Genomic DNA, 14,609 nt, shown 5'->3' on the forward strand with positions numbered 1-14,609 from the left:
CATTTAGGAGCCGAGTTTTGGAAGAGACTTTTGAGTGAACCTGGCACAGCAGTCCCTTTTGCTTATGAAGAAATGGAAGCCCAGGAAGTTTACTACTGTGTGCAAAGTCCTATAACAAATGCCATCTCTGAGGGGCACACCACTATGCTTTCCTCACCCATGTTGGTGGCCTGCCTTGCTCCTAATCTTTTCAGGGCTCAGAGAAATCAATGACCACTGTACACATCAAGAATGCAACAGCTGAAGAAACTCCTACCAGTTGCAACAGCATGGATGGACCTGGAGAGCATCATGCTAAGTGAAATCAGCCAGTCAGAGAAAGTTAAGTATCACGTGATCTCACTCATTTGTGGAATATTATGAACAACATAAACCGATGAACAAAAATAGAGCCAGAGGAAAAAAATATTTGAGTGTAATAGAAGTAATCCTGTTATTTGCAGATTTTTAATATTTCCTACAACTTTTATAATATTATACTATGTTAATACAGTATTGGTAATATTATTATATTTAAAATCTTTTTTTCTTGAAATATGAATGTATATTGCATATAATAGTATTATATTTAAAATCGTCTTTCTTGAAATATTAATGTTTATTGCATGTAAATGGCTAATTATTTTGTAAAAAAAATTATATAGATTTCAAAAAAAAATTGCAACAGCTAAGTGAGGACCCAGGGGCTCCCCTCTGTGACAAGTTCGTGAATTTTAGAAGATGGACTTTATTATATCAAATTCAGCTGCTTGGGCCTTTCTGCTTTCTGGCTCACTGCACCATTCTGGAGACCCAGGGTTAGCAAATGGATGTTAGTCTAGTAGTCTATAATGCACTGTGAGGAAAATTCTGCCAACCAGGACTTTCCAAACAAAACCCAGAGCAGAGACAATTTCACCCTGAAAAAAAGGAAAGGACAGGCTGACATGAGGTTTAAGCCTAATTTGTCAAAGGAAAAAGGCTCACAATTATAGTCGCTGTTCCTAGTGATGTTACAGTCTAAGGCCAACAGCATACAAGCTTAACAAGCCAACTGCCCCATGCGGAGAGGCAGTGCTGAGATTTCTGATATAATTAGTTTCCTTTATGCAAAAGAGTTGGATTCATAATTAAATGCTGTTGCCTCCTGCCCACATTCTGCTGTGCATATATTTGATTGCTTCCTAAGGGACTTGGTTAGAGGTCAGGGGACAACCCAAAACCACAAGTCCAGTCCACTGACCTCCTAGGGCTGACAGGAATGTGATGCACGTTTGCAATCGTTGTTCCTGGGGCCTGCCTAGGAAGAGGCTGACTTCATCTTTCCACTCAACACACTTCTCAAGAGTTCGCTGGTCAGTTTACACAGTTGTCACAGACCACTGGAAGTGACCGCTACCACAGGCTAAGTGCCAGTGCACTGAGTCCCACGGAAAACTCCTGGCCATTCTGAGAGGGGCAGGTTGTTGCGGACAGACTGTGGTCCAGAACTGAAGTGCGAGGCTCCAGTCATGGCTCCTCTACCTATTTACTTGGTCAAATCAATGACCCTCTCAGAACCTCAGCTTCCTTGTCTAGAACATGGAGATACTAATCTCTGTCCATGGACAGGATTATGAGAGGTTTAAATAGTGATGTAAATGAAAGTACTTTGTAAACAGTAAAGGTCCCAGTGAAGGGAAGGGGCCACTGAGATAGTCTGCTAATCTCCTAACTGGTCTCTGGGTGTAAAATCCCCGGTGACTGCGCTCTCAGGATACAAGTCCAGACCCTGAACAGGTTTCATATCCCTCCACAATCTGCGCTCTACTACCCTTCAACCTTACCCTTATTACATACCCCACTTCCCTGGAGGCCACAGCCAAACAGGATTTCTCCAAACTCTTCCCAAGGCTGTACTGGCTGGCCCATTTACCCAACTGATTCCGTCACGTTCTGATTTTAGATTAGGTGTCATTTCTTCCTAGAAGCTTTCCTCTATCTCTTCTCTCTACTTTCATAACATTTTCTATTTATCCACTTGTGGCCCTTTTCATCATTGTATTAAAACTGCCTTGATACTTGTTACTCTTTCCCCTCTCAAAGACTAAATAATGCTGCTCATTGAATGAGTGAAGTTAGTGACCTAGTGGACAAATCACTGTTAGCCTACTAACAAATCACTGAAGCGCCCTCCCCAGCCTCTGCTTTTTATCAATTAAAACAACAAAGGCCAAAAAAAAAAGGCCATGAGAGGATTAAAGACTTGGCCAAAGCAAATGGTTACTCAAAGGCGGAGATGTACTTGGACCTTATATCTCCTAGTTCAATCTCTGACTCTTCTCCCACAAAATGTTGACTATGTCCAGATTTTATGCTATATCATCAATGTCTTTTCATAGCAAGAGAACTGAAGGCAGATGAGGAATAAGAGAGAGACTAGTATTCAGAAAACTAATGCTCAAGGCCAGGCCCTGTGTGACCTCAGGCACACAGTTCTCTGAACGTCAAGCCCCTCATCTGTCAAATGGAAATTTAGCATCAGCATACCTAAGCAGCAAAAGGCTTCCTATTATTTTAGATTATTTTTCATCTATTTCATCATACTGTATATGAAGAAAATGAGATAATCTGAAAATACTTTATCTATCTCCTTTGACATAATATTTTCCCAACTTTCAAGTCCTTATTTTTCTGATGACATTTAGCTTTATTATTGAAACCAGGCATTTTTAAAGGACAGGATTCTAAAACATTAAGCGGTTTCTTTAGTGCTGAGACAGGATAGTAAGAAGCTAGGAAAATTCCTTGACCAAGTGGAATGGGGAAACTGAGACAGATAGCTGAGCAAACTGGCTGAGCAGTTTACAGCAGATGCAGAAGGTCACCTCCCTAGAGATAACATCGAGGCCTCAGTTGTATTTCAGTTCCAGGCCCAGAAAAGCAGCAAAACCAGGTGGGCAAGACCAGGATCAGCTGCAGTGACTAATGACCCCCTGCCTTGGCACCGAGCAATCAGTAAAGACCGCGACCCTGAAAGAGCACACCTGGAAAACGGATGAATATTCTACTGAAACTCTCCCTTGAGACCTCCCCTACAGTCCCTGCCTGCAAAAGATAGATAAAAACCTTTGAAACAAAAGACCCATGACCCGCTCTCCCTCTGAGAAGCATGTCTCCGGCTTTCCCTGTTCTCTCTGCTTCCCCGACTTCATCCCCCACAAGCACACATCTCCTAAACTCTAAGGGAACCCACAAAACTTGCAACCAGGGGAGCAATGGGCTGTGGCAGCTTGTCCCAGGCTAACCCCCCCGACCCTGTCCCCAAGGCTCCCTTTCTCTGACTTTCCAGAGAGCTAAGGCAGCCCAGCCTAAGCTCTCCTGTTGCTCCTATGCTAAGCCCTTCTTTGTTTCACTGTCCCCAGCTTTAATAAACATACCCTCATAGTCACCGGGACTTGTGTTGTGAAATCTTTTCTGCTTGAAGTCAAGAACCCTCACACTACAGACGACCCTAGGCAGACCCACTCAGGGCCAAGACCCCTGTCCAATAACAGAACTACAAAAAGTTTAACTGACAAGATCAACACAGGCTGGGCTTGAAGCATGCACTGCCTGCATGATGAGAAAACAGGCCTAGCTTAATGTCCTTGGGAGGGGCTTGTGCCGTGACTGCCTGGAAACACGCACCGCTTGTTTTTCAGAGTACTATATATTCTATTTTGCAATAATAACGAGATAATTTGAATTTAAAAATGAGGTAAATCATATAATGAGATCACAACATACATTTAAAATTAAAGTCTAAAGGGCCATGATACACACCTCTGGTTATATTACATACGCATGTTTTTAATTTTAATTATAACAGAATTTTGTGGAAGTGAAAGAAATAAGTTGGATTGTCCCATGAATTTTTCATGCTTCTATAAGGGCTGGAAATCTTCAAAACAATAGTAAGTAGAGAAAATGGGAAATGCACTCACTCAAATTATTTTGTTTGTGAACGGCACCCTTATCAATACATCACCGTTTGCTACTGGTGGTGCCTGAGACACGTACCAGTACCAGTTTTTAATCTTCTAGTTCTAAACAATATAAGAGAGCAATATAGTCAGAATTCATTATTAATTCTCAAACTACATTACGCACAAGTTTCTAAACACAATAGTTCACTCCAACTGCCAACAAAAGCAAGAGCAAGAGACTGAACAAGCAGACAAATCAATAGGAGAGGAGAGGAGAATGTTGTTTTCATCATTCTCTTTCCAATCCAATTCCCTCTCCCCAAGTCCCGGTATGGGTGAGATGTTAATGAAGAGAGTGGAATGAGAAAGTGGTCTGGGTCATTCAAAAAATGGAAGAATTGTTTTCTAAGCCATCTCAAGATTTTATTCAGAGACCTTAAGAAGAAAAAAAAAAGTTAAATATTCTTTATTGAAAACTATAAACAGCTACTCCATCCAAATTCATAAGCAACTAACAAATTACAGTAGGGTTAGTCACTGACATCTCAGAACACAAGCCCTTTTTTGTAATGGATTTTGTGTATTTTGTTGTTAAAAATTTCAACTTCCATGGCTGAAAGTCTTTTTCAAAGAAAAGACTAAGAAAAAAAGGGCCATTTCTAGCAAGAAAAAAAGGATCAGGTCTGGGGGTATAAAGTCTAAACCACCACCAGCAGCACCAGGTGGAAAAGAAACACGTTGGCCATCCTGGAGTTGGCCAGCCTTTTCATACATGAAGATGGGGAAGAAAGATGTAAGTCGTTGTGAAAGAACTTACACTGGCTGTAGATAAAGGGGGTGGGAGAAGGCAAAGCAGGGTTAGTTCTGGGAGAAGTGCTCCTCTGGATTGGTTATGGGCAACAGTCTGAAAAGTTCATGTGTAAACAAGATGCGAAGGAAGGCTCCAGGGTTTGATGGCATCTGGCTATCTTCTCATTAGATAATAGCCACCTGGAAGTTAATTCAAAGTCCCAACATACACGCAGGAATGTGAGCAGTCTTGTTAGCTGGCCACAGCTATGAACAGCTAACTGCTCTGTCTTTCTCTCACTCTTTGGCCCACTGTAACTTAATCAAGCGCATCTCAGCATTTTTTTCCTTGTCAGTGTGCATGACATTAGAATATTCTGCAATACCTATTCCAGATAAATAAATATTGCATAGGATCCTAAGAAAAAAACTCTTAAAATTCAACTTTTAAATAGACCACCTATATTTCATGTTAAAACCTGATCACATATTTTAGAGATTGTTCTACCACTTTATACATCAGGAAAATATCTATGAGTTGTTCAAATAATTATTGCCAAGTTCTTTGCCAAAACAGGCAAAATTATAGTGTGATGTGGGGGAAGTCACGTCAGCCCAAGCTTTGCCAACAGAAAGCTGTGCAACACTACACACACTGCTTAACTGCTTTGTGGGCTGGTTTATATCATGATGAAGTGAGAGTCCATCCTCACCCAGCTTTTGCAAAGTGCTTTGAAATTCTACAATGCTGTCATCCAGTCTATCTCAGTGATGGCAAGCCTATATTTGATGAACATTAAGGACATGCAGAGCTTTAGCATTTTCTCCTGGGAACAAAGAATTAAAATTCATGTCCAGCAACAGGTGACTTATTAAACTATTGCTGAATGCTACAGGTAGGACTGCAAGCAAATACTTCATCACAGCCAAGAAACAGGGCTGCTTCGGAATCTGTTTCCAAATTGTTTCTACCACTGTGTGTGGCCTCCCAAAGGAAGTCCTGAGTAACTAAGATACACAAAATAAAACAAGAAGCAGGCTTATTTCTTCTTCGACAGACAATCAGGCATCCACTTCCTTTAAAGTTCTTATTAATTCAAATCAAAATAAGAAAAGTCCAAAAGACACAAATTTTGGGTCTTTCCTATGTTCAGTAGGAAAAGGCGAAAAGGACACATCTCCAGACACAATACAGGTAATAATCATTCCCCAGTAATATATATATTTTTAATCCTCACCCGAGATTTTGTTGTTGTTGTTTTAGAGAGAGGAAGGGAGAGAGAGAAACATCGATGTGAGAGAGTAACATCAATCAATTGCCTCCAGTACACACCTTGACTAGGGATCAAACCTACAACCTACGTATGTGCCCTGACCAGGAATCGAACCCACAACCTTTTGATGTACTGGATGATGCTCCAACCAACTGAGCCACCTGGCCAGGGCCACCAATAATACTTTTATTATTTAGACACAATGCATTGGATAGCTACCTACTCACTTTAGAAAATAGACAGCATATGTGGATGACATTGCCACCCACTCTCTCCCTCCACTGCCATGGCAGACATCAGGAATCCATGACCGCCCTCAAGCTTGCTGAGCTCAGACAGGACCTCAGGATTCTATATAACACAGCATTCCAGGTGGCCCCTAACAACCCGTCAGTACTGGCATTCATACTAAAGCCTATTTCAGCCCGGCTCTGCATATTCCTCAACATACTATGCCAAAATATTGAAATGGATCTTCAAAGACAGCCACTTCCTGATAGTTTCGAGATACAGTAAAACCTTCACTTAAACAATAAAATGGTGTTTTCCTGTAATAAGAGCAGAGAACATAACTGCAAACATTAGTTTTAGTCCAGACACTATGCTATCCCAGTGAGATGTGCAAGTGGTTCTATATAATAAAGGCTTATATTCATCTTTTTAAAAATAGAATTTGGCTTTATTCAACACAAACACTGAATTCCAATCCACTCACTATCCTGTCACTCAAACGAGTGCTGGGGAGAACACAGACACAAACAGAGCTCCATCTGCTAATTAAAACTGGGCACAAAACTGTTAACAGGCATCTGTTGCATTGTTTGAATCTAATGGGCAGAGACAAAGCTGAAATGGCTCTTCAAAAGCAAACCCAGTGATTTCACTCATTTTCTCTTTGGTATTTATGTTAGTGGGGGGTTGAAAGCATGGTGTTAAACAGCTTATTATAGAGTCTGAAAGATAAGTGAAATATCTTGCATATTTTAAAACATCCCTTCAAAACTGATCATAGAAAGCTATACAACATTTTATACTGGGGTAAATACCATTCTTGTGTAAAGAATTCATGGGCCATTCTTATCTTATCTCAGACATCAACTAATCATCTATAACTATGAAAGAAAATAACTAAAATCCAAGCAATGCTTTACAACTTATTCAGTGCTTCCACACTTCATCCATCCAGTCATTCATCTGTCCAATTGAGTGGTCATTTAATACAGGCATTGGAGATTTAAGAGATGAATAAGACTTGATTCCTACCCTAGGGAATTCACAGCAACCTTGAAAAATTGGTCCTGTATTATTACACTCTAGTATAGATGAAAAAACTAAGGCCCAAGGCCCGAGAAGGACAACTGACTCACTAAAGGCCAGAAAACTAGGAAAGGCAGATGTCAGGACATGAACCCAGATCTGACTCCAGACCCACTGCTCTTCTTAATGTGCCATGCCCTTTCCCTAACACCAAACATGAACAAGTCCACTTCATTGGCTACTTACATGTCAGAAGATCCACACTGTTACGTTCCACAATATTATTACTCACCTAAATCTACTCCCCTCATCCCCACTACAATGTTCTTCTCAATCTACTACGAAAAACTATTTCCTACAAAATTCTTCCAAGCAGCAATTCTAACACACGCAAGAGAGCTGGTCCCCAGGACGGCTCAGTGTGCAGGCAGTCAGACCTAAACTAGAACCAGCTTCAGGCCTTGCCGGCAGCATCCTGGCCTTCCATTTCTGATTCCACAGTTCTGTTCAGATTCAGTTATCAGATTCAGTTCAAAAACTAACTGCTATTTTATTCCTTAGTTTGCCTTATCTTCACAGATTAGACTTATCTCCCTCTAAAACAAGATGCAAACCAATTTCCCTCCAGCTTTTCTCAGTGGATCCAAACAATCTTGGTGCTGTTGCCAAGAGAATCTCCTCCCTGATTTGCTGCCATGCAGAACAGCTGGCCAAGTTCTTTATTAAAGAACACTTATGTTTAAGACACATCAATTTCTGTAGCCAGGACTCAGTTTCCCTGCTCTCCTCCGTAATTTGTTGAGTGGCTTTTTTCATATGCTAGAACACAAACTAAGGAGATGAGTTTAACCCTCTACTACCAAGTATTAAATTCGACATGTTCTGAAATAGATAGGAAGTCTACTGACAGCTTTGAAAGAACACATGACATTAAAATAAGGCTTCATGTACAAAATGTTCAATTTAAAGTTGAGTGTTCCTTGCATATTTTTGTTTGCAAGGATGAAACGAATGAAAACAACTATGAAAATTAAAATCAACTTGCTCTACATATCTGGATTACGCTCAGCCAAATGTTGATATCATCTTGGCTAAAAATGTAAACATGACAAAGTTTGTTTTTCAGTCAATAAGTCTTGATAAAAGCTTTGAATTGCTACCAACGAAAAACAGTTTTTAATAAAGTTGGGGTCAGCAAACTTTTTATATAAAGAAAGTAAATATTTTTAAGCTTTGTGGGACACATATGGTCTCTGTTGCATATTCTTTGTTTTGTTTGATTTTTTTAATAACCCTTTAATACTGTAAAAAGACCATTCTTACAGTGGACTGCAAAAAAACAGGCTGCAGGCCACATTGGCCTATGGGCAACAGTTTGTCAACCCATGATTTTGAGGAAACTGAATCCAAGGAAAAAAAAAAGTAATGTTACAGAAGAAAACATCTAAAAGTGCTCTGGTGAGAGAAGGCTGCAACAACTGCCATCATCCCCTTATTAATATGATTGCATTAGTTATTTTGCACAGGGAAGGAATTTTAATGACAGGGTGCCCTTTGATCTCCTAACCTGAAACCACAGAAAGAGCAAAGGACAGCTTCAGGTGCTGAGCTGTCCCCGTATCCACTCCTGCAGCACTCTGAACCACTGTATGAGCATTTACTATTTCCCGGAACAGATTTGGCTCATCAAAGTGGGAACATTTAACTTTCTCCACATAAAGCATACGGGCAAAATCTAATTTCTTCCTAGAAAAGGTGGTGACAAATTTGTGGAGATGGTCATACTGATTAGATAGAGCAGCAGCTTGATTGTGAAAAGCGACACAGACTTGGATTTGGAGTGCACTGGAGGCTATGTTACAGCCCGCTGTGATCTTGACAATGTCAACTTAACCTTAGTTTTCTTATTTATAAAATTGGGGCAGGGGCATAAAGTAGATCATCTCTAAGACTCTTTCTACTGTCAAACTATGACTATACTAAAATGAAACCACTCAGGAAATACCCTAACCGGAAGACGGGGCGGGGGGAGCGGGGGTGGAAGGGGGGCAGGCCAGGGGAAAGACAGCAAAGGGAAGAAGCTTAGATTGTCTTGTTAGAGAACAGGATCTGCTTTTCTTTTTCTTCTACCAGCACCTTATCCAGTACAGGTCATTCCAACATGTCAATGCGCCCTCCTATCAATATTAAAATGCACCCACAGCCCAGAGGAAATATAACACGTAGCTAACTGTATAGCTGTTTCCTGGTTGTCTTAATGTTACATTTTATAGACATTTAATTAAGCATTAATTATGATTATGTAAGAGGTTTGGGAAGCCAATTAAAAAACTTTTTTCAGTTCTCAAATATTTGAACTGAAAGGCTAGCACTGGGCCCATTATTTCAAATGGATAAAACAATCCTACTCAATAGTTGACAAATATTATCTGACTGATATACTGGAAGATTCCCAATAAGTCCGTTGGAAGAAAACGTACCCCTCCACCACCCCAAGAGCAAAAAGGAAATGAGGGGAGCCAGGATATCTGAGAGAACAGCAGGACCTTGGAGAAGTAAGGAAAAGTATCTGGGCGACAACTGTATCTGCTCTGAAAATGACTAATTGTCGCCTTCCTCTCATGATGGCAGACGCCTCATGAAAAGTGTCTAAAGATGGCAAGAGGCGCTTTTTAAAACTACTTAAACTTCGACAAACCAAAACTAAGTCTTAAAATGCCCCCTCATTAGAAGAAACAGGCACAAGGTATACGTATCTACCAAACCACACACACACACACACACACACACACACACACACAGACTCCAGGCATTAAGAAATGCGTCTTTCCTGTGACTTAGACCTTATCAAGGTTTGTCAGCTATGCTGTGGCAGACCTTGTCAAAACCCAGTTCCAATACCCAGGAACTTACACACCTAGGAACTTCAAGAAATAACTATGACTGGGAGGAGATGAACCACCAACTCTCACTTCAACAACTTCCTATCACCTGGGAATGGGATGAGGGTGTTGAGGGAGTAGTGCAGTGGTTCTCAACCTGTGGGTCGCGACCCCTTTGGCGGTCGAACGACCCTTTCACAGGGGTCGCCTGAGACCATCCTGCATAGCAGATATTTACATTACGATTCATAACAGTAGCAACAGTACAGTTATGAAGTAGCAACGAAAATAATTTTATGTTGGGTCACAACATGAGGAACTGTATTTAAAGGGCCAGAAGGTTGAGAACCACTGGAGTAGTGGGATTTTGCTACTAGCGATGTGGACACTCCAAACCTATGTTTGTGGAGATTTTTACTATGATGGTATTAACATTCTCCTTAGTTTCCTAACTTCATTTCAATTGCAAAGCATTGGGTTTAAGGTATATAAACTCTTCTACTGTTTGAAGGCAGTGTGCTACCACTTCCTGTTGGGGCTCTGGGGGGAGGGGGAGGGTAAGTGGAGGCATGGAAGATTTCCCCCTCCTCCATGTCAACTGCAGACACAGTTCATAGTCTCTTTTTACCACATCCACCCCACAGAAAATACAAAGACTAAGATTATTCATGAGATTCACCCAGTTTAACTGTCTACCACCTGTTCCAAACAGTGTCAGGACACTGTTTTTTATGCCTTAATAGCTGCAGCCCTCCATTGAACTGAACTGCAATCATTAAAAAAAAAAAAAATCAACACAAAAAGAATTCTAATCCTTCAGAATGAAAAGTAATTTTTAAAAGCTACTATTTTAAAAGGAAGTAATCACCCTTACAGGAAATATGGGGCAAAAATTAAGGCAAAAAGGGGAAAACTAATTAAACTATTATAAACAAGCAAAGGTCATCCAAGGAGCTTAACAGAAATAGCACCCAAGCGACTCACTCACTTTCAAAGCAGGAGACTGCTTCTGGGAGCGTCAAGCATAGAGTGGACAAAAGACCACCCACTCAACTTGTCAGAAACTGTCCTTTACCAACTGGACTGCAGCATGCATTCAACAATGTAAGGAGGTTACTCTAGGTTTTGAGATGAGTACCAGCATCAAAATTAATGCCCTTTAGCTGCTGTAACAGCTCCAACCAAATCTCTCAGAAATATACTTGAGACGTGACATTTAAAATCTGCTTCCTCAGAAAAGAAAAAGTCCCACTCAAGACTGACTGCCAAGAACTTGCAGCTCAAACTTCCCTAAGCGAAGACATCATAACACCGGGGAGCTTTCAGACCACTCAATTCCTGTGAAAGAGGCCAGAGCAAACCAGCCAACCACACAGCTTTGCCTCGTACTTGATTTGAAGGGCACTCTATACCCAACTATGCTTTTTAAAAAAATAATAAATTATCCCTAAAACATACAAATAATCAAGTAACACTTATGACCATCGCACTAGCCCCCAATAATCCCAGAGATTAATGGTAAAATATGCTGTAAGAATTCATTTGAAAGACGCTTAAGTGAGCTCCTCGGAGAAGCCACAAGCATCACCCAGACGACCAAAAGTTAAGATCCTTCAGGCACTTAATTAACCGCAGCTATTTAACAAGGAAAAGGATGTTAAGGTCACTGGGATAGGCAGCTTAAGACCAGCTTTGATTTCCTCTTCAGTTTATAGGAAGTTAGAGAACTTGTTACCTGAACACAAAGTCTTCCAGTACAAAAGGTGGAAGGACAGCTCCCAGCCCAGATCAGAAAAAAAAAAAAAAAACTGAATCAACTGAAAATAACCGGAGGGATGTTGCTTGTTGTGATTCGTTGAGCAACTCATAATTAAAACCAGAGCAAAAAATACAGGGACCCAGGCAGACTCCTCGGCTGCGAAGTTCTTAAACATTCAAGCCCAAGAATTTAACAATTAAGTGTTGCTTTTCAGGAGATGGTAGTAAAGGTCTCCTATTTTCCTGACCACACCGCTCCCCAAAGTCACCGATTCTCTTAACGCCCCTTCACACTCGCAGAACAGTTTAATGCTCTGGAGACATCCTCCTCTCCTTGGTCACTTTTTCTCTTTTTCCTGCACTTGGTCCCGAGGAAGCGAGGACAGAAGAGGGTAACAGTGCTCCCAGTTCCTGAAGAAAGTCCTGCTGTCCATGCCCTCCCCTCTCCCACCTCCTCCACCGAGTGCCCAGCCTCCTCCCCGCTTTCATCTCACACCAGCTCTCCTTCACTTTCTCCCCCACGCACCCCACTCTGTCCTCTGGTCCCCTGAACCCTGCCCCGACCTGCAGCTTCCTTCTGCCCCCGCCAGGACACCTCCCCAGACCCCGGTGCCCGGTCCCTCGCCTCCGACCACTCCCCCCCCCCACCCCCCCACCAACCCCCTCCCGCTGCTGGACTCGCCCCATTCGTGCCCCGGTGTCTCCTGTTCCTCTACTTCGCGTCCCTCCCGTTCCCCCAACCCTTCATTTCCCCTTCACATTTCCTTCCTCTTTCCTGCCTTTCCATCCATCTCACACCCACTATCCCTTTCTCTCCCTCCGTGAGGTTTCTTGTGTTCCACACACACACACTTTGTCCCCCTAAGGCCCTTCCCTGGCACTCCCACCCCTCTCGATTCCCCCAACACCCCTGCGTCCTTGTTCCATTGGTTCCCCTTTCCCTTTCTTTGCCCCCAAGTTTCCCCTTCACCTCCCAGCCTCACATCTCCGCCCGCCCCTTTCCTGTCTCCGTCTCCCTCTCCCACGGCCCTCGCCGTCCCGCCGGCCCCAGGGTCCTCTCCCTGAGGCCCCCAAGCCCTCCCCCGCCCCCTCTCCAGGCCCCCTCGCCCTCGCCCTCGCCCCCTGTTTCTCACTCCCCGTCCCTGGCAGCGGCCCCTCCCTCACCGATGGTGGAGATGAAGGTGGTGTTAAAGGCGTCCTCCGAGAAGCGGAAAAGGAGGCAGGTCTTGCCCACCCCCGAGTCGCCGATCAGCAGCAGCTTGAACAGATAATCGTACGTCTTCGCCATCTTCTCGCTCCGGCCGTCTGACCCGGGAGCGAGAGCAGCAGCGGAGCGAGGCGGAGAGGGGGCCGCGGCGAGGGGGCGTGCCCGCCCAGCCGCCGCTCGCCCCGCCCCTCGCCCCGCCCCTACCCTAGGAGAAGGCCTGCGCGCCCCGCCCCGCGTGGCCAATCCGCGGGGGTTTTGTCATCACCGCCCCGAAACCCAGCGCTTCATGGGACTTGTAGTTCCTTCGAGGAGCTTCGGGCGTGCCTGGCGCGTCTGGCTCTGGCCGTGCGGACTGCCCCACAGGATAAAAGAAGGTCCGCTCTGGGAGGGGCGACCAGGTGCACTAGGCGTTTCCATCCAAGTGAGGAAGGGAGGCCCAGTTTCGAACTCTGCGTATCGCGCCTGTGGGTTATCTGCAGTGCATTATCGGGTTCTTAACTTCGTCATTTCTTTTGTGTGCGGGCTGCTTTCAAATCCAGGACCTCGGAATCTGAATCCCGCGGTTCCTGCATCTCTGCCGCCGGGACCCAGAGCTGAGATGCTTTCTTTCCTTATCGCTGCTGTGGCACAGCGTGTGGATTATCTGCAGTGCATTATCTGGCTTCTCCTTCAGTGCCTGCCCTGCACCACCTCTAAACCCCCTCCCGCAGCCCCTCAGTTACAGAGCTGGAAAAGAATGATTGCCATTCTAACTTGAACCACACTCCTGTTCTCTTATTCAGACTTCCAGACCAAAGCCAAATACGATGGGTATTTTAGGGGATCTGCTATGCAGACCACTCCCCTCTCCCCGCAGGAGGATGGGTAAAAAACAATCTTGGAATTGAACATAGTAGGATTGTGCTACAGGTCTATGCCCTTAAAAATTGCAAGCATCATGCGAGGCAGGAACGATGACTACGGGAATCTAGAGCCTATGATTTGGATTTTGTCTTGGTTTAGCTGATTAACTGCACACAGGCTCTCTGTGCCTCGGTTTTCTCCTCTGTAGAATGGGTATAAAACTAACTCTTTCATAGGATTGTAGGGAAAACTAAATGTGAAAAAACTTTGAAATCCACAAGGCCTTGTACAAATGTTAATAGTGATGGTTCCCTTCTTCAACCCTCAGAAGACAGGCCCTCACTTAATGGATGACAAATGAAGGAGTGGAAAGCAACATTCTGTCATACCCGATTTAATCCTTTATTTACTATCTTAGACTATTTTTTGTTTTTGTGGATGTACTACCATTCAGGCCTCTTTCATTCTCTAGTAGCGGAAACCCCATCAGAGCAAGTTCTCCAGAAAGTAGAGTTTACTGGCTCAGGTAAAGCTGAAGGACAAATAAATAGCTAAGGAGGTCTGGCCCAGTCAGGGCTCTCTGTCTCTCATCTCTTCTTTTTCCTTCTCAGTTTTAATTCTAATATGTCAGATACCAACAGATAAGACCCACATGAACAAAAACTCTTTAGGG

General features: G+C 43.3%; 1 protein-coding gene across 1 annotated transcript in view; it reads right to left on the bottom strand.

Moving 5' to 3' along the window:
- The window catches only part of RAB8B (RAB8B, member RAS oncogene family), a 61,617-nt gene extending 48,395 nt beyond the window's left edge, over window positions 1-13,222 (bottom strand). The window contains exon 1 of the mRNA XM_070421426.1: window positions 13,051-13,222. Within this exon, the coding sequence (XP_070277527.1) occupies window positions 13,051-13,174 (124 nt within the window). The 5' untranslated portion in view covers window positions 13,175-13,222. The remainder of the gene's footprint in view (window positions 1-13,050) is intronic.
- Window positions 13,223-14,609: the final 1,387 nt, after the last annotated feature.

Source organism: Myotis yumanensis, unplaced genomic scaffold (assembly GCF_028538775.1).
Source record: "Myotis yumanensis isolate MYYU_CA2020_CCGP unplaced genomic scaffold, mMyoYum1.0.hap1 SCAF_1, whole genome shotgun sequence".
Lineage (NCBI taxonomy): Eukaryota > Metazoa > Chordata > Mammalia > Chiroptera > Vespertilionidae > Myotis > Myotis yumanensis.